We start from the raw sequence: 18,322 nt of genomic DNA, 5'->3' as shown, positions 1-18,322 counted from the left end.
GATGTAAGAGACACAGTTGAAGCACATAAAGATGAAAAAGAGGTCAGAAATTACAGTAAGGAAAGGTCAACCATGAGTCACAGTAAATAACGTTCCTCCTCGCATGTTGGTATCGACAACACTAATCCTTTCTGTCCCATGGACCGTCTCACTTCTGAAACCCAGAGGTACTTGGCAGTAGCGCTGCAGCAAATGTGCCAGTAAAGCCTTTTCTAAACAGAAAATCAACTGGTGAGTGGTGTTCTGAGTGGTGAGTGCAGAGTTGCGTGGGGAGAACAAGGGAAAGGAATTTCACTCACAAATATCTCCCAGGCTGGGCAGATACTTAAAATGAAATGTCTCCATATGCCTCCGCCTCATCCTCCCTCAGCAGGTCATTCTGATTACTGCAGAAAACCGTCGTTGCAGCCCATCTCCGCTTCACCACTGCTCTCCCACACAGTCATTTGCATTTTCCTCTCTTGGCTCTCCTCCATATCTTTCAATTCATCCTGACACACCTGTTATTCACTTGTTTTTCCTCCTTTTCCCTCCCTGTTTCTTTCCCCTCCTTCTTTGTGGCAGCACAGAACCTCATCTGAATGCAAAGCCAGTCACCAGCTCTCCACCTGCTTTGGGCATTTTTTTTTTTTTTTTTTTTTTTACTGCGATGAAAAAGTACAATCCCCCTTTTTCATTTCTAACATCTCATAACAATACAAGGTGACATGGAACTGCTTAAATGTCACAAGATGAATAAACATATTCCCTGCTTGTCTTGATGGTGCAGTGTGTGAAAACCTTGATATTTCATGCACTTTTATGTGGCTTTGCTTGTTATCTCGTCCTGTCCTGCTCCGGCAGAACGCAGAGATTTTCCAGTGCTTGTTCTCTTGCCTGCAGACAAGCAGAGAGGGAGAGGTAGGGGAGAGCAGAGAGTGGGGAGGAGGGAGAGGGTATAGCAAATGAGGTGTGGGTAAAAATTATGGGGGACTAGAAAAGAGAGCAGTAGCCCAGCCCTGGATATGGAGAGAAAGAGGGTGGGGGAGAGGCAGAGAAGGAGAGAGATCATACAGTGTAAAATCCAGAAGATTCACATTCAGTAGTAGTGCAGCGTGCAGATCAGTAAAAGCTCAACCACCGCTGGGGAACAGCCGCCTTTTGTGTTTCCCCCCCACTGCAGCGGGGGAGTGCATTTGCCGTCGTGCCCAGGGGGAGAAGCCAAGAAGTATCCTCCAATCAGCCGTTAGTGATTTCCCTCATCTTGTGAGGCTGCTGAAGGTGATTTATCACTGACCTGAGACAGGCGCTGCACTCTGCTCAACCACCTGGAATACTCACTATGGTTTTTATTTCTTTTCTCACATTTAAACACCCTCCCGTGGATATTTCAAGCAGAATGACCAGAAGACAAAAGGAGGATTAAAGTGGACTTACTGACTGTCACTCTTGTAGATTTTTTTCTCCTGCTGCAGACTGAACATGGACTAACTTTTGCACGTGCATTCCTGCCATCTGAGGACGTCTTTATATACTCTAATAGGACGGCTTTATTTCTCATGTCATGCCATGTTTTATTCTGAGAGCACGGGAAGCAGGGGATCGTCCTAGATACTCGGCTGCAACAATCATGTAGGTCTGACACTCAGGCAGATAGAGGTGAACAGCAGGAGATGGAGAGGGGGGCTGACAGCAGCAGCAGCACACCTGCCTGCTGAGCATGTCTCACACTTCACTGTAGCTTCATTGGCTGTCTGCTCCTGAGAGTTTCACTATCAGGTTGTTTATTCCCAAGTTATCATGCTTCTTATTGAGTACAGATAGTTTTCCTGTGTGCGCGAGGACGTTTGTGTGTGTGTGAGGAGCCAGAGTTTGGGATTACACACCCTCTGGAAAGGATACAGGTGTAGTGGAGCCTTGAATGAGGATTAGCAGCTGTAACACCTTGTCGCCGGCAGCACACTGGGCGATGGACCTTTCAGACAAGACTCTCAAGCTCCGACCGCTCGCTGGAGGATTAAAGATAAAGCTTTAACTGACATGATGAGACTCAGAGGGCGAGGAAGCGGCAGAGAAAGTTACATTTAGATTCTAATTCAGGTTATCCTTGAAGGCTGCAGGCTGAGGCTGATATTACAGTGAGTGGGAGTTCCAAATAAATAGACTGAGGCCATTTATATTACCCTGCCAAGGACAAATTAAAAAGCATGAGATGAAGTATTTAAGAGTAGGTAAATATGCAAAGTATACAGAAAGGTTGATTTAAAAAAATAACCTGGTTTTGTAAATGAAATACTTGAAGATGAAGCGCTGATGTGACAAACAACCTTTAGCTCTCCAATAAGCACAGAATCCATTTCATCCTTGAGTCAGTTTTTGTTTTCATTTCTCTTCACGGTCAAGATAGAGTCTTGTCTGACTCTGCTTAAGAGGACACTAATTTAATTAGGATCCAGTTAGAGTGCTGAGTGTGTGATAGCTGAGCACATATCATGGCATCTGACAACAGATCAGATAAAAGCTGAAATTCACTGTAGCAGTCTGTAGAGCTACAGTTTTGGGATGTTTCTATTTAGTTTGGAGAGGCTGTTTTAAAAATGACTCCTCCCCTGATGGCAGTTCTGCTCACAGCTACAGGAAATTTACTGTGTGTAGTAAAGCTCGTAACGGAAAGAACTGTGTGCTGTTTCCCATCTTGATGCATTTGCAGGTGTGCATATTTTCCAGGCTGGTGTCCCTGGCATCCAGCTTATCTTAGCTGTACAGCAAGAGGCTTACACATCCTGGTTAATGGTGTAATGAGCACCACCTTACACCACCCAACCTTTCCCTCTTCTCCACTTTAGTGGATGTCAATAGAGGTAAATTAGGAAATAGCTTTTAAACATGCATTGATCTTCAGGTGGAGGTGGTGAAGAGTTATCTCAGCAGACACGCTCAACAGTCCTACAGCAAACCTGGGAAGCAGAGAGCGACTAGTGGGTGGGAAGCTCGGTGTGGGAGTGAGGAAAGCAGGAGGAAAAACAGGACTGAGGCGAGTTCTTTGATAGTTGCATTGTTTGTATCTAACCTGTTCAAAGAGCATTGCTGAAAATGTGCTGTTTGGAGGTTAGTGCTGCGAGTGAATAAACTCAGGAACAGCGTGGGGGAGTTCAGCTAGAGTTCTGCTGGGAAAACCTGCTCGGTACTGCAGTTTTTGACATTAAAGAACCAATGTAGCTTTGCTAAGGCAAGTATTCTCTGTGATCATTTTTGAGAAGTCACCGGATGAATTGACTGAAACAACTGCCTAATCTATTTAGTGAAGCTAAAAAAAAAACAGCAGGACTCTTCCAACACGTCTTTTCTACAGATCTAGTCAACAATCCCCCTCGTTAAAACTGTGAAAAGATAAAGATTAATGGGACGCTGGATGATTTGCAACAAGCACACAAACTTAAAACAAGTTGAATTTTTGCCCGCAATGGAGACAGAATCAAACATGTGGGTTCGCTGCTCTGAAACTCTCTCCACAATCAAATTTACTCTGGATTATAACACTTGAATTGGAAACAGCGCAAGGCAAGCGAACAGCGATACAGCCAATTAGACTGTGCTCTCCCTAGGAAGGTGTGTGCAGCTCTGAGGAGGACTAGTGTTATATGCCACAACCCCGTGAATGAGGGTGGGGCTCTCCCACTGCCACAGACAAAGACTGCACAAAGAATCCTGCTGTGAGAAGTGGTCATCCTGCACAGTCCAGCACCGAGTCAAAAGTCACAATGGGGTGCAACATGTGTGTGGTTCAAAAGCCCGAAGACCAATACAGAGTCATGTTCCAGGTGAGCACTCTGTCTGTCTGTCTGTCTGTCTGTCTGTCTGTCTGACACACTCAAGTTTCCTTCTTCAAGTCTTCCAGTATTCTTTTATGAGCTCCCTTTCAAATATTCTTTGTCATTTTGTCTTAACTTGGCCCTTTCCTACAGTGACGCTGCTGGCTGGGTGACAGTTCTCTTGCTAATGTTTCATCATCATCTCTTTTAACCAAACCACATATTAAATGACTAATAACCAGTTTGGAATCCCAAATAAATTTTGCTTAAATCAGCCTATTGTTGATGCAATGGAGCAGCACAATCAGGTAATTTTAGGAATAAGTCAAAGTAAAACACTATACAACCACATTATGTAATTAGAAACACAATAGCAACATCACAACAACAGTTTTTGATTGATAAAAATGTTACGGATACAAAATATCAGTAGGTAATTCATGAATAAATCAAAGTAAACCACTGGCACCACATTATGTAATTAGAAACATGATAACATTACACAGACAATTAATAAAGTTAATTAGTTGACAGATTTGATGCAAGCTGCAGATCACATCAAACCGTTCTCTGCTAAAATCTGCCTTTTTGCTTGACATGTATTATTTGTAGTGTATTTTAGCATGTATAAATTAGCCTATAGGCTAGTATCATTTGAACAGGACAGTTAATTGCTGTTCGTTCAGCGACAGCAACACTGATAATTATAATAATGATGCTTCACAGTGATTATGGTGATATGACACAGAGAGAGACTGAGAAAGTCGAACTGTGGTGCAGAGCCACCGAGGCAGAAGGATGGATGGGTTGTTAAACTGGGCTAAAGTGTTATGAGAGAGAGGGGTTGCCACGGTTACAGCCTCAGCACCACCTGCCAACTGGGACCACAGAGTGTATGTGAGTGAGCTCATCTGGCCGGCCGAAGGAAGCTCCTGGTCGGCAGCTCCATGATGTATAGGGCGACTGAAATAAGTCCCATGCTTACTAAGCATGAAAAATGCTGGGCACCCATGGGAATGCAGCGCAACACTTTTAGTATCTGTGGCACCAGCAGGGTCTCTGTTGCATGTTGGAGCTCGGGTCTGGGCCAGTTCCCTGAGCTGCATCTGGTGCCAGAGGCGATGCCAAGAGAGAGGAAAACAGGAGTCGAGTCCAAATAGAGGCCCAGTAATAAGTCGAAGAGGGAGTCAGAATGAGCAAATGAAAGAGGGAAGGGAAAGCCAAACCGTTTTTCTTTCAGTCAGTCAGTTTTTTTCTCCTGTTGCTCGTCCTTAGATGTTATAAGTAATGGATTTGAGCGTTTCATGGAACAGGGGTGCACATAAATCCTTGAGTGACTTCACAAATCCTCTGGGTGTTAAAGAGTAAGGTGGGGTGCTCAGTCTGGCATGTGATCATAAAACCAGAGCAGGGCCGACTCAGTCCGCAATCAGTGACCTTATCTAACAGGAATCAGCCGTAATGACACTGACCACATGCAAGTCAGCGTCCTTGAAAGTGAAAATCAAATCATTTGATCTGGTGAGGTCAACCGTCTAGTCGAGGAGGCTGTCATGCCAGAGAACTCTCAGCTCAGCGAGACGCCTGCATGTGGTTTTCCAGACGGGTGTGGCGATGAGTGGAGCGAACAGTGACAGGCAGGAGATGTGTTGTATGATCTGGAGCATGCAGAGGAGTTGTCATGTTGTAGGCAAAGCCGTTGTGTAAACGGTGCCTGTGTAAAGAGAACAGATACTTTGGGGTGGCGGAGCAGCAAGAGTACATATATTGTGGCGTGGTAAAGCTGAAACAACATTGCAGGAGCGTGAGGGAAGAGAACAAATGCAGGTGGAATATCACAGCTGGGCCAGCGCTGTTGGCTTTAAGGGGCTGATTAGTGCATGTGCAACAAGAATATAATGAAAACTGGAGGTCTTGTATAAGGAGCATGAGCTGGAAGAGAAGTAAAAAATGTATTCGGCAAAAATCCTAAATAGTGGCAACATGCTGCTTTTTCTACAAAATTCAGTCTTACTCATTACATTACATTACATTACATTACATTACAGACACTGCAACTCTTGCTGTGCAGATGGCTGATTAATCCAAACATCATGCCAAGCAAAAAAAAAAAAGAGTTATACGATATCTAATCATTGAAGAAATCATCATAAAAGAGAATCATAATTACATTTCCCCCCCACATTTCATGCATTTCCATGCTGCTATGTATTCTGACCTTAGAGGTTTGCTGCTCTGAGCTGTTTTTCTTAACTAACGTGTATAATTACACCTTCAAATTAGATGCAGCCTACTGAGTAATTTGTCTGTCTTTAGACAATAAATACAGCATTAAACAGCTTACAGCCATGCCGTGCTGTAAAACCAGGCTGTTAATTTTGACTATATCAAAACACTTGCTTCTCTTGCCAAAGGAATACTACTCATGCATTATACATGGGGCCTCTGCTACACATACACTGCACACTGGTGCTTGGTACACACCCACTGGCATGTTTCTAATCAATATTGCCTCCTATAGCTCAGAGTAAAGAAAGCACATTGTTATTCCGTTGATGAATCACAGACTCAGCTGCAGACCTATGTGCAAATCACAAACCATTTCTGAGCGGGATATTGTATTTACATACATTTTACCTGACACACACACACACACACACACACACACACACACACACACACACACACACACACAGAGGAAACCTGTGCACCCCCCCGGCAGCCGCTCCCTTCTTTTTCCTCACTGTAAAGCTGCGGGCTGTTTCCATGGCAACTGGCGTCATTAAACAAACCTAATGTGCCTTCATTCACAATGACAAGAAGAAACGTGCTGACATTCACAACATCAGAATCAATAACGACTGGCAGACGTTCACAGCATTCACACCCAGGACCGGTTCGTGTGTGTGAGAACGACAAAGACACCCACATGTGAGAGGAAAACAGACTGAAGGTGGACAAAATCAGTGGTACAGGACAGAATTATGTAATGTAATACAGAAAATTAATACAAAATCTGAAAGGAATTATGCAGTGTAGGGCTGTTGTATTAAACTGCACTAAACTGTGAGGTGTTCCTGTGATTTTGTCCTCTATTTATTATAAAATGACAGAGTTTCCCACTGATATTTGCTCTTTTTAGATTATTCTACTAATTTCATTGGTAACTCTTCCATTTAACTTCCTTTTCAGCATCTAATCTACAAGCACTGGTTAAGCATATAATACACTGATTATCACACATTACAATGTAGTAAGAGTCAGATGGTAATGTGCAGTATTTTAACAATGCCAACATCTCCTATGGGCCTGTTTAAATATAATTGCAACTCTATATTATATTGCCATTTATTATCTGTTTATGCACCAGCATCCAGTTAACAATGACAAATTCATCAACAAACATGTATAAAGACATTTTTATTGTCTTACAACTACATTACAGCATGTTTGAACTCATTATAAAATGTTAATTCAAGCTTAGAAGTGCTAAATGTCATGTGTCAAGAGGAGACGCTGGTTAATTGGAGCAGCTGAAAGACTGTTTGTTACCTTTTCAGTGTCAGCTTCAGTGTGCAAGTCGCATGTCTGAGTGTGTGCACAAATGCATGCGTCTGGAGACTGAGACCTCTCAGGCTGGCATGGAGAACGGACAAAAAGGCTGCTGATGTGGAGGGTGTCGCTCTCATCACTAATTCAGGAACTCTGGAGTGACAGACAAAAACAGAATAAAAGGCATTATTGTAAAGACATATAGGCTGTAACATGCTGCCATTTCCCTCTCAGGATGAGTGAAGTTTTATCATTATCTTTTCCGGACCTGCTCACTAGCCGTAGATCAGCATCAAAAGCATTCGGTCCATAACTCATCTTTTGTTCTAAGTGATTAATGTTTTGACAAATGATGCATATTTATAAGCTCCAAACTCCCGCTGAGGCTTGCTAGCTGCATCACCATCATTTCAAGGAAGGTTTAAACAGCCTTTTGAATCAATATTTTATCACTGTTATCAGTTTATAATAGGTCTGCCACTCCCTGCATGCCTATTTAAATGAGCTCAGTGATATCAAAGAAGTGGGGTTATACCTGGAGGAGGTCGCCAGATTAATTGATTTTCTGAGGGGGTGACTGCTGCAGCCTTCAAAGCATCGGAGATGAGAGAAATCAATTAGTAAACAAGTGGAATTCAATATGTTGGGGAGTCAGGTTTCGGTCATGCTGGAGCTTATGCAGGCGCATAAATCTAAGCTTTGGGAGGAAAGGATTTACCATCAGGGGACATTTCAGATCAAGACTGTGATTGTTTGTGTGTTTTTACCTCCACTGAAGACGCTGTGTGGGATAATACTGTGGAGTCAGTCGCCTCTTTTTCATCTCAGCCTGTTGTACAGCACATGAGATTCATTTGCTCTTTAAAGGGCTTTCAGCTAAAAAAAAAAAAGCAACTAATTATACATCAACCACTTAGTAATTCCCCATGAGCTCCCATTGTGTGTGTGTTTACATGCAAGTACTGAACCCAGAGTCAGTCTCACTCACTGTTTACATTCACCCGGCAGTTCCTTGAAAGCTTGTTTTCTACTTTCATCATTACCACTCCCTTCTCCTCCTCTATACCCATGAACTCCTCTCTCTCTCTCTACACTTTCAACCCTTTGCATCTCTTTCATCTCTACCCTCATCAACCCCACCCTCAGCTCCGCAGCCGCCGCTGAAACCAACCCACCCCCTACTGTGAATTTTGGAGACTTGACTGTTTTTTTCTGAATTTTAATGCCATTCTAAACACAAATACATGGTATATGTGGTGAATTGTGGGGATGGGCGTGCACCGGAGGCTTCATTATTCGCAAAGCTCTTGTAGCTTATGTATGTAATGACCCACTAACCCAGAGATAATAGAGAACAGCACTTGGTAAGATTGTAATGGATTCTCTATCTAGACAGGTCCGAAAAGCTAAAACACAACAACCCATTACCCTGCATGAAGTCATCTTCAAAGCAATCTCAGCACCTCTCATTGATAATGAATGAGAAACCCCCTCTCTCTGTATTCATACCTGTCACTCATGACCATGGAGCTGCTTCCTAATAGCCTCTCTCTGCTCATGGGCAGCGGAGTCGTGTGGTCATGAGCACAGAGCAGAGAAACAATTGAAAGCTGTGAAAATGCACACTGCAGAAGATGCAAACTACAGAGCGTTAATTACTTCATCACCCATATGCCATGTAGGGAGGAAGCTTCCTATTTGTTGTGAGGAGGCTCATTAAGAGGGAGACAACAAGATTTATGGGGCAACATTAGTGTGAGGAAGAGAGAAACACACACCAGGAGATGGACCGGCTGAAAGAGATGGAAATAGAGGAGGGAGAGTCCTTATCTCTGGGGAGGGGACAGAGCCGACAGAACTGCTGAGGCAGCAAAAAGAAGGAGAAGCAGCAAAAGCACATGGGCAGAGAGAGAGCAGAAGAAGGAAATGGAGGCGAGCCCGATATGGAAAAGGAAAGGAGAGAAGGGTTTGTGTGTAGTTGATGCACTGGTATGATGAGAGGGAACCAAATGGGAAAAAAAGAAATCATAGGGGAGCAGGAGCTGAATGTGGCAAGAAAGTTTCTGTGCTTGGCTGCGCAGGGGAACATTGATTTGACATGCAATTACTGGAAGGGGACAAGAGATGAGAGAGGGAGCAGGAGAATGAAGCAGGGCGGTAAAGATGTGGAGAGCCTCAGACAGCCAAGGTCAGTTACTGTGTACAACATGAATGAAACTGTACAAAGGCTGTCTGGCTCAGCCGGCATCTCTGAGTGACACGTGCTTACATGTTGCAAACGTAATGAAATCAAGACAATTGAATTTGCTTTTCTGAGTTGATAATGTTATAAAAAAAAATGTCAATGTAAATGAATGTTTTTTCTGTTCAGTTTTAGACACTGCAGTGCTTTCAGGGTGGGGTCAAAGCTACAGAGGAGCCCGGCATGACGCTCAGGGAGAGCTCAAGGTGCACAGTGGCCCCTAGAAAGGATGTGATCTTTCTATTAGCGGGCCTGCTAACGGCATTACTAACTTTGTGTTATTTTACAGGGATAATGTTAGCATCATGCTAACAGTGGGATAATGGGGATGTCACTACATTGTAGCAGAAAAAAACGGTTAAAAACAATGAAATACTGGTAATTTGTATGTATGTAACTGTATATATGGTGAACTGAACAGCAAATATCTGCAAAATAGTGATTTTTAAGTGGATTTAAATACAGCAAAACTATGTAATTTTGTGATCACACATTGTGAGAGTCTTTACAGTTAACGTGTACATTTAAACCCCATTGTGAGATTCTGCTAGATATCTGTAGTTTAACAAAACAAGGACATCTGTTTCAAAAAATATGGAAATTTTTTCTAGTCCTTATATATAGATTCTGTCAATTAATGGCAAATATCTGTAAAATAATGTTTTGTTTTTTAAAAAACGCTTCAAATACAGCCATATTGTCAAAAAAGTGCAACAAATTAACAATTTATTATTTGGAAAAAGTATCAGACAAATTGAAACTTGCAAAGTGGTGCTAGAAGAAAATTTGGAGTGCATCACTAACACTCCAAGGACCTTAACTGTAGGTAGAAGAGTTTCATATAAATCTGCCCAAAGTTGTTGAGATAGTTTAGTCTCAACCAAAGCAGGGAACTGAACAGCTGCTGGCTAAAAACAGGTGTCAATACCGAATGAATCTTTTATCCTTCAGGGTTGTGGGAAATGCTGCTTGAATTGTTTTGGTGAAATCGCCTTGAAGTCCAAATCCTTTATGCTTTTTGGTTCTTTCTCCAGTTTTGTTGTCAATAATCTTTCATTTTTAAGGCCCATTTTCTCTCCTGTTTGAAGCAGCAGTGTGTGGATAGAGGGGAGAAGTTTCATAAACTGCAGCTGTTTAAAACAGTACCAGTGAGTCAGGACATACACATTATCATTATTATATGAACTTCTATATGCAAGACAAAGAGATCGAGAAAGCTCTGAAGAAAATAAGAATTATGAAACGCATTTCTCAGCTCGAAATGTCATTTCTCCAAATCAGTGTCTCACAGTGGGACTTTCCAGCACAAATTACCTCACCATAGCTTTCAGTGAAGTTGGAAAGGGGGAGAAAAAAACTAGTTTCTCCAGAGTGTAAGTACAATTTCTTATTAAATATATTTGCAGAAGAGAGCCACTTTGAAGGCACACAAAAGAAAGATAAAAGTGTTTTACAGAAGAGTGTTGAGGAGGACTAAAACCCAACATGATGTACTGAGGAAACTCATTTTTATCTCTGTGAATGTTAAAACCTGAATTTGCCGTTTTTTCTCTGCACTGCCTTTGCTTGTCTCCTTTAAAGAAAGAAGTCCTCAGCAGTCCTTTCTCCATTTTCCAACTGATCGCAGCTGTAATTGCTTTCTAACTCCTCCGTTCTGCTGCTTTCTGTCTGTCTCTCCACAGAAGGGTCACATAAGCAACATGCTGTGCTCTTTTGACGCTGACGGTCGATTAAAGGTCTCAGTATACAGCTTTCTGCTCTGCCGCTTGGTGTGATGTCATGTCAAAACCTTTTATATAAATTGTTTTTTTTTTATGGTTTCTGTGTGCCTGTAGGAACACCACCAGCTGTGTGATACTGTAAATACACCTAAATGTCAGCTAAAGTGTATTTTTCTAGCTTTTTGTTGACTAACACGGCCTTCGTTTGTTTTAGGTGTGTGTAGCTGTATAGTTTCTCCTTTGTGAACTAACCCTGCCTGGTCTTCCTCTCTACTTGTCATCCAAAATCTAAATCTTTTAGTTCACCTTTATGCTTTTTATTCATTTTTGCAGTTTCTCATGTCTTGTAATGTCAAAACCAAATGTAGAAAATCACATCACTTCCTTCATTCAGTTCACTCTGTTTCTCCTCCCCTTCATCCTGCTCTTGCTCCTCCACTATTTAGCTCAGATTTTTTTTGTTTTTCCAGGTGAATGGTAAAGAGCTGTCCCGCCTTTCTGGGGATCCCACCCTGGACATACGGGACCCCGTGCTGTCCAACATACTGAGGCGGGGGGCTCGCAGACGGGCGGGTCTGGCTGGAGCTCCTGGAGGGCAAGTGCCAGTGACTATGGGCATGGCCGACTGTGTGGACAGCTGCACCCAAACGGACATCAGCTTCCAGCATATGTTGACTCTGGGCAAGAGTAGCCAGCATCCCTGCGGAGCTCCACCCCCACCCGACCCGCCGCCTTCCCCTCCGCTGCCGCCACTGCTGGAGCCATATCTACTCAATGAACTGTGAGTGGGAATTCTCTAATAGGCCTCTGCAGCATGTCCAACCGTCAGACCAGAGCTCATCTGCTGTGTTAGTTCTGCTCGCACATTTGAACCCGGCGTCTGCTCCAATTACCAAAATTGTTCTGTCCTGCATGTTCTCAGCTTCATAGAGCCCGTATACTACGACCCCACTGACTACTTCGACATCACTCAGCATGAAGTGGACAGGCAGGATGAGCTGGAATATGAGGTGAGAGGTCATTAGCTGCCTTAAAGCTCAGAATCTGCTGCTGCACTCTTCCCTGTCTGACATCCTTCAACTTTTTCTCTGGCTGCACCAGGAGGTGGAGTTGTATAAGTCTCGTCAGCAGGATAAACTGGGTCTGACGGTGTGTTACAGAACTGATGAGGAGGAGGACCTCGGCATCTATGTGGGAGAGGTGAAGACAGCTCGATCGGTTTTTCTATAAATCTTCCTTCCTATACTTAAACATTAAACATTTCTTTCTTTGTTAGGTGAATCCAAACAGCATTGCAGCAATGGATGGACGCATCCGCAAGGGAGATAGAATACTGCAGGTAGAGGAAGTGCTGTACTGGAGCTCACATTCTTTCTATTAGTGCTCATGTATTTCTATTGCTTAGAGTCAAGCAGAAATCTGAAGTCCTTGATAACCCCTGATCCACACTGGGTTCACTCCAGCTTTATTCACAATTTAAAGGAAATTGCTAATAGTGCAGCCTTTAATAGGAATCCTTCTTGAATATTATTACCCAGGCTATTAAGGTAAAACGAGGTTCAGAAGAAGCCCTTTTTCCTGAAGTGTGCCATTTAATTGAGTCTATCGTTGGTAAAAAGGGTCTTACATTATCTGACATTAGTTCAACTTTATTCTCTTCTTCCTGTGTCAGATAAATGGAGTGGACATCCAGAACAGAGAGGAGGCGGTAGCTATTCTCACCAGAGAGGACAGCACTAATGTCTCCCTGCTTCTCGCACGACCCGAGATAGAGGTGAGGAAATTGGATATGTGGTCTTTGGGGAGAACACAGCGAGGCTCAGTCTGAATGCTGACCTAAAATTCATTCTTCTCCCTTTATCTCCCTCTTTATGTAGCAAGAAAATTAGTCTTCCTTCTTGGGTGTAGGTGATACTTGATGTTAGCATTTTGTGGTGAGATTGGGAGGCAAAAAAGACCAGGAAAGAAAGTGATGGAAAATAAATTGGGGACATGGATAAGAGCTTGGTGCTCTGCTTCGTCCCATCCTGCAGGCTGACTTGTTTAAGGAGGCAGAAAAGCAGAGGTGCAAAAACATGATGACCACAGCGATAGCACCGAGAGGGAGACAAAGACAAATAGTGCTTGTGCTCACAGTGCTAATGTGGCAGCACTTTGTTTCCCTCAAGGTCACTCTTCCAGCAGATATGAGGCCACTGTAACACACCTCAATAACACACCTCTGCCAGATCACTTGTAAACACACTCCTTGACACACGTCGACACCCTCAAATGGATTTTTCATTGCATACTCTTACAAAAATATGCTGCAGATGGAGAGTGTGTGTGAATGCAAAAAAACAACCTATGCTGCCCGAGCCACAGGGCCGATTTAAAAGGCTCTCATTAAAATGGTTTTAGTCAGAGGCACACACACACAAATAACGTCTCCTCTGATTAAATACATCCTTGTGTTTGAACAGATGAGTGCAAGTGCTACCTGTGAAAGGCTGACAAGATTTATATTGCAAAGGCATTGTCCCGCATTAAGATTCAAGTGAAAGACGGGAGGACGGAGGATCATCAGAGGGAAAAGCACAAGCAGAGATTAAAGCTCGATATGTTGTCTTTGGGGAAAAAGAGGGAGAACCGAAGGGGTTGTCAAAGAATAAGAATGAAGGCGAAGATAATCAATACTCCGTCTCACAGTCTGCATGCAATTCACATTCAAATCAAAGCAATTAGGCAAAACCTGCAAAGAGGAGGGGAGTGGATTGTTTACTAATTTAAGCCCAAATATTGGCATTATATTTGATTAGTTCTAGAAGGGGTGCCAATTAAAACTGCAAAGTAAATGGATTAGAAACAACAACAATTTTCTGAAATAGATAATACCATTAAACATTAAAGGCCGGATCACTCTGGGAGTATATTTATCCTCTAAAATGATATGCTTGGCTGTTGAAATATCAGTTTATTTACTGTTTTTATGCCATTTTTGTTGTTGTGTTGCTTAATAGAAACCACATGCAATTTCAGAATACTGAAATGATACAGAACTCTCACAAGGCACTGGCTCCATCTAGTGACACAAAGGAGCACTACTCTTATATCGGTTCAAAAGTATGGTGCAGTCAAAGTTGAAGCTGCTGTAATCGATATTTTTACTCCAACGGTGGATTGAATTCTTTTTAGTTTCTAATTTAATGTCCCTCATTATAACGGAGAATCATCCACTAACGTTGCAGCTCCTCTCAGATCTTTCAGGGTCTTTCAAGTCATTGCTTTTGTTTTCTGGTCTGCAACTTCATTCCTTTCGTTAAATGTGATTTTTTTTAAAATTTCTTAGAAGCTTTAAAAATATTGTTCACCATGCAAATATGCAACAACTTCCTAATGTATACTCTTCCTTTCTCTCTTTCTGTGTCTTTAACTATGAACTCCTCCACTGCAATGCCATGAACTCAACTCATCAACATGCACCTGATGTACCTGTTAGAATGACAACCAGCTGGATCCGGATGATCTGGACCTGGAGCCGCTGGACAATGCTGTCCATCTGGGAAGCAGCCACAGACTGAGGAACAGCCCCTCCATTCTGGGTGCGGGACCAGGCGGTGTTGCAGGTGGAGGTGTGCTACGTAGCCACAGTCACTCAGTAAGCAGGGATTCACCAGATTTGCTGCAGACGGTGCTGAGCAACAGTCAGGAGCTGGACAGCGGAGTCGGCCGGACGGATGAAAGCACCAGGTACGAAGAGTCTTCAGAGCACGACCTCCTGGGAGACGACCACACTAGTGCCTCCAATACGAATGCCACCAACACACCTGGCAGCATGCGCAAGTTTTTGTCCAGCAGAGGCGACACCCCACCCTTGCTGCACTCCCAGGACCTCCAGTTCAGCACCGACTCCCTCCTCGGGTTGGACTGTGTTAATGGAGGTCTGGAGCAGATGGAGCGACTGGAGAGGGCCTACATGGCCGATCCTGTGAGGATGATGATGCCGGGGTTGACAGAGGAGGAGTGTGAGAGGTACAAAGAGCTCCTGGAAATCAAGTGTTACTATGAGAAGAACAGCAATGGTCTGGTGTTACAAGGACAGGCACAAGAGGAAGGAGGCGTCCCACTGGATGTGAACAGGAACGAGAGCCTGACGCAGCATGAGATGGCCCTCTTAGAAGAGGAGCTGCGACACTTGGAGTTTAAGTGTCGTAACATCCTGAGAGCACAGAAGATGCAGCAGCTGAGAGAGCGTTGTATGAAGGCTTGGCCTCTTGAAGAGAAGAACGGGGCAAGTGCAGGGGCTGGAGTCGGAGCTGGACGCCTGGACATTAATGGTACTCTGGCGAGTGAGGAGTCTTGTCATCACGCTCTGTCAGACATCAATGAGCTTCCAGAGAGGGAGCGCTCAGACAAGGACAGCACGAGTGCCTACAACACTGGAGGGGAGAGCTGCAGGAGCACCCCTCTGGTCAATGAACAGTACCCTTCACCCTCCACTCAGAGTCTGGATGGAGGAGATGCTCTTTTTCCAGCAGGGATGCCACTTTCAACTAGACAGAGAGACAGAGGAACCCGGGGCGAGAGAGGGGATGGGACAAAGGCAAACTTGAACCAACCTTACTCTCCCCACAGTCACAGGAGAGGAGCTGAGGCGAAGACCTCCAGCCCCGGGGCAAAGGTTAGGTCGCTGTCCCGGGATGTAGGTACCAGGAGGGGCTCAGATGGAGGGATGAGGCGTAACCCCAAAGCCAACGGAACAGCTGAGAGGGCTGGTGGACGCAGTGCAGAAAACAGCCCTTATCTGTCCCGCCGTCAGACTGAAGCAAAGCCGCCTCAACGCTACCTGAGCTGCATGCAGCTGAGGTCCCCCTCCACCTCAGAGCGGCTGGGTGGACTCAGAAATGCCCCCATGGAGGGCACTATGGACACTGGGGGCGACGCCAGCCCCATGAGCCTGGGTAGTACATGTAAAGACGTCCCCCAGCCCCCAGGAGCTGTGTCCATACCCTTGTCTCCTTCACTGCTGCCTGCCTCCCCTCGCATGGAGTGGAAGGTGAAGATCCGCAGTGACGGCTCGCGCTACGTGGCCAAGCGGCCTGTGAGGGATCGACTCCTGAAAGCACGAGCCATGAAGATCAGAGAGGAACGCAGCGGCATGACAACAGACGATGATGCTGTAAGTGAAATGAAGATGGGCCGTTACTGGAGCAAAGAGGAGCGCAAGCAGCAGCTGCTGAAGGCCCGAGAACAACGCCGGCGAAGAGAGTTCATGATGCAGAGCCGTCTGGACTGCATGAAAGAGCGTGAGAGGGACCAGGGCGGCGGTGCAGGAGGTCAGCAGGGAACCACACAGCAGCAGGAACCAACATCCATCCTGGAGCTGTGTCACCGCAGGAGCATGAAGAAGCGCAGTCGCAGGATCCTGGACAACTGGATCACCATACAGGAGCTGCTGGCTCACGGCACCAGGTCTGCTGATGGGAAGAAAGTCTACAACCCCCTGCTGTCTGTCACCACAGTTTGAGATAAGATGGGAGGCCGAGACTTAGGGAGAGACAAAGTGCCAAAGTGTTTTGGCAGGGCCTGGAGGATGAATACAAGCTGCTTCAGTAAACTTTGGCACAATTATTCGTTTGCAGGAATGCAGCAACACAAAATCCATGATGGCAATATAAATTAGCACTGATTAGGCCCCAGCTTAAAATAGAAACTCTTAACTGAGACTGCCAGGTTTTGTGTGTCCAGAAACAGCAACTTCCCAACTGTGAGAAAACACACGTATCTATATCTAGCTGAAGAAGCATTTCAGAGATGCACTCTAAAAATCACAGACACAGTGTATGTTAAATACACTGTAGTATATGACAGTGAGGAAACAGCACAGATGAACATGTTCTAGTCAGAAGTCTGACATTACATCATAGTGAGATGCTGTAAGCGATCACACCACCTGCTCTTCAGCCATGACAGGAGTGTCTCACAACTCAAAAGTAATCTCTGCAGGCCTCTATTACGCTTTAATCATCGACAGAACAGTGAAAAATCAAAAGTGGGGCCAAGAATCTTACAGCTGTGAAAACACGATAAGGGAAAAGTCACTTCTGTGCCATAAAACCGTAGTTTTAGTGTCCACAACGGACTCCTGATCAAGCACATCCTCAAAAGAACACTGTGTACCACCTAATGTAGTTACATTTTTCCCCTCATTCTTGCAGTGTTTATATACAAACGCTCCTTTGTTTCCAGCACAGGAAATGCAACATCACTGTCAGAGCGCAGACATCTTTTGATCACAAGGAGCTGAGTGGTGCCTTCGTTTCAGGCAGACTTGACTGTATAGCACAATTTTCAAAGTGATACAAAAAGACTGAAATATTGTAGCTGAGGGAATAAATGCTGATTTACTAACTTACTGATTTTTTTAAAGAAAGGCACATTGGATGATACAAGCACAGAAAACATTTGATATTGTTTCATTCTCAAAGGCACATTTGCCACTTAAACGGACTGAATGTCTTTTTTCCTCCTTATTCCCCGTACCAATATGTTTTGGTTAATATGCAATATAATTTATGTTAATGTTGACTGTGATCAAGGCTATATAATTACAAATAAATCTTCAAAATGCCTGTTCTTCAACTGTTAATTCTGAGCTCCCTAGAATCACAATTATAGTCAAGAATGGGGCGAATAATTTATAAAACACACTTAAAAGCTGATTTTTCCATTTGGCTTACATGCATGTTTGATAGAGACCGAAATGATGTTTTTCCATGTACTTTCAGATTGAAGGCCTTTAACATACTGTAATTGTGGATGTGTCTTTCTATGACTTTGCTCCAAATCCTAGCATAGAAAAAAAAACATGGTGTACTTGTTTGTTGAATATTGTGATGTCCAGTGTCATTGCCATTTTACAGTGAAAGCTTTTCTAAATAAATGCTGTGATCATGAAAACAATGACAGTGGTCCATGTTTGTGTCAAGATTTTAGCAATTATGTAATAAAATCTGTCATTTCAAGGTAAGAAATAA

At 43.9% G+C, this 18,322-nt stretch overlaps 1 protein-coding gene across 2 annotated transcripts; it reads left to right on the top strand.

Annotated features, from left to right (window-relative positions):
- Positions 1-969: 969 nt before the first annotated feature.
- LOC111580314 (PDZ domain-containing protein 4) lies at positions 970-18,249 on the top strand. 2 transcript variants are annotated; one of them, XM_023288025.3, is made up of 8 exons: positions 970-3,800; positions 11,268-11,321; positions 11,777-12,087; positions 12,229-12,316; positions 12,408-12,506; positions 12,583-12,645; positions 12,979-13,080; positions 14,785-18,249. In XM_023288025.3, exons 1-8 carry the CDS (start codon positions 3,741-3,743, stop codon positions 16,810-16,812), a joined length of 2,805 nt encoding a protein of 934 aa, XP_023143793.2. In that variant the 5' UTR covers positions 970-3,740; the 3' UTR covers positions 16,813-18,249. The 2 variants fall into 2 exon arrangements, with proteins under 2 accessions (XP_023143793.2, XP_023143799.2); XM_023288031.3 differs by lacking the exon at positions 11,268-11,321 and having other exon boundaries at positions 971-3,800.
- Positions 18,250-18,322: the final 73 nt, after the last annotated feature.

This window comes from Amphiprion ocellaris, chromosome 8 (genome assembly GCF_022539595.1).
Source record: "Amphiprion ocellaris isolate individual 3 ecotype Okinawa chromosome 8, ASM2253959v1, whole genome shotgun sequence".
NCBI lineage: Eukaryota > Metazoa > Chordata > Actinopteri > Pomacentridae > Amphiprion > Amphiprion ocellaris.
Note: the sequence above shows the minus strand (reverse complement) of the source record. Positions and strands in the feature narration are given on the sequence as shown.

Bases quoted from the DNA above. Each gene is read 5' to 3' on its own strand.
- LOC111580314 (XM_023288025.3), top strand. From the start codon at position 3,741: ATGGGGTGCAACATGTGTGTGGTTCAAAAGCCCGAAGACCAATACAGA. The intron at 12,507-12,582 runs GTGAAGACAGCT...TTTCTTTGTTAG, and splicing joins TCGGCATCTATGTGGGAGAG to GTGAATCCAAACAGCATTGC. The intron at 13,081-14,784 runs GTGAGGAAATTG...TGTACCTGTTAG, and splicing joins TCGCACGACCCGAGATAGAG to AATGACAACCAGCTGGATCC.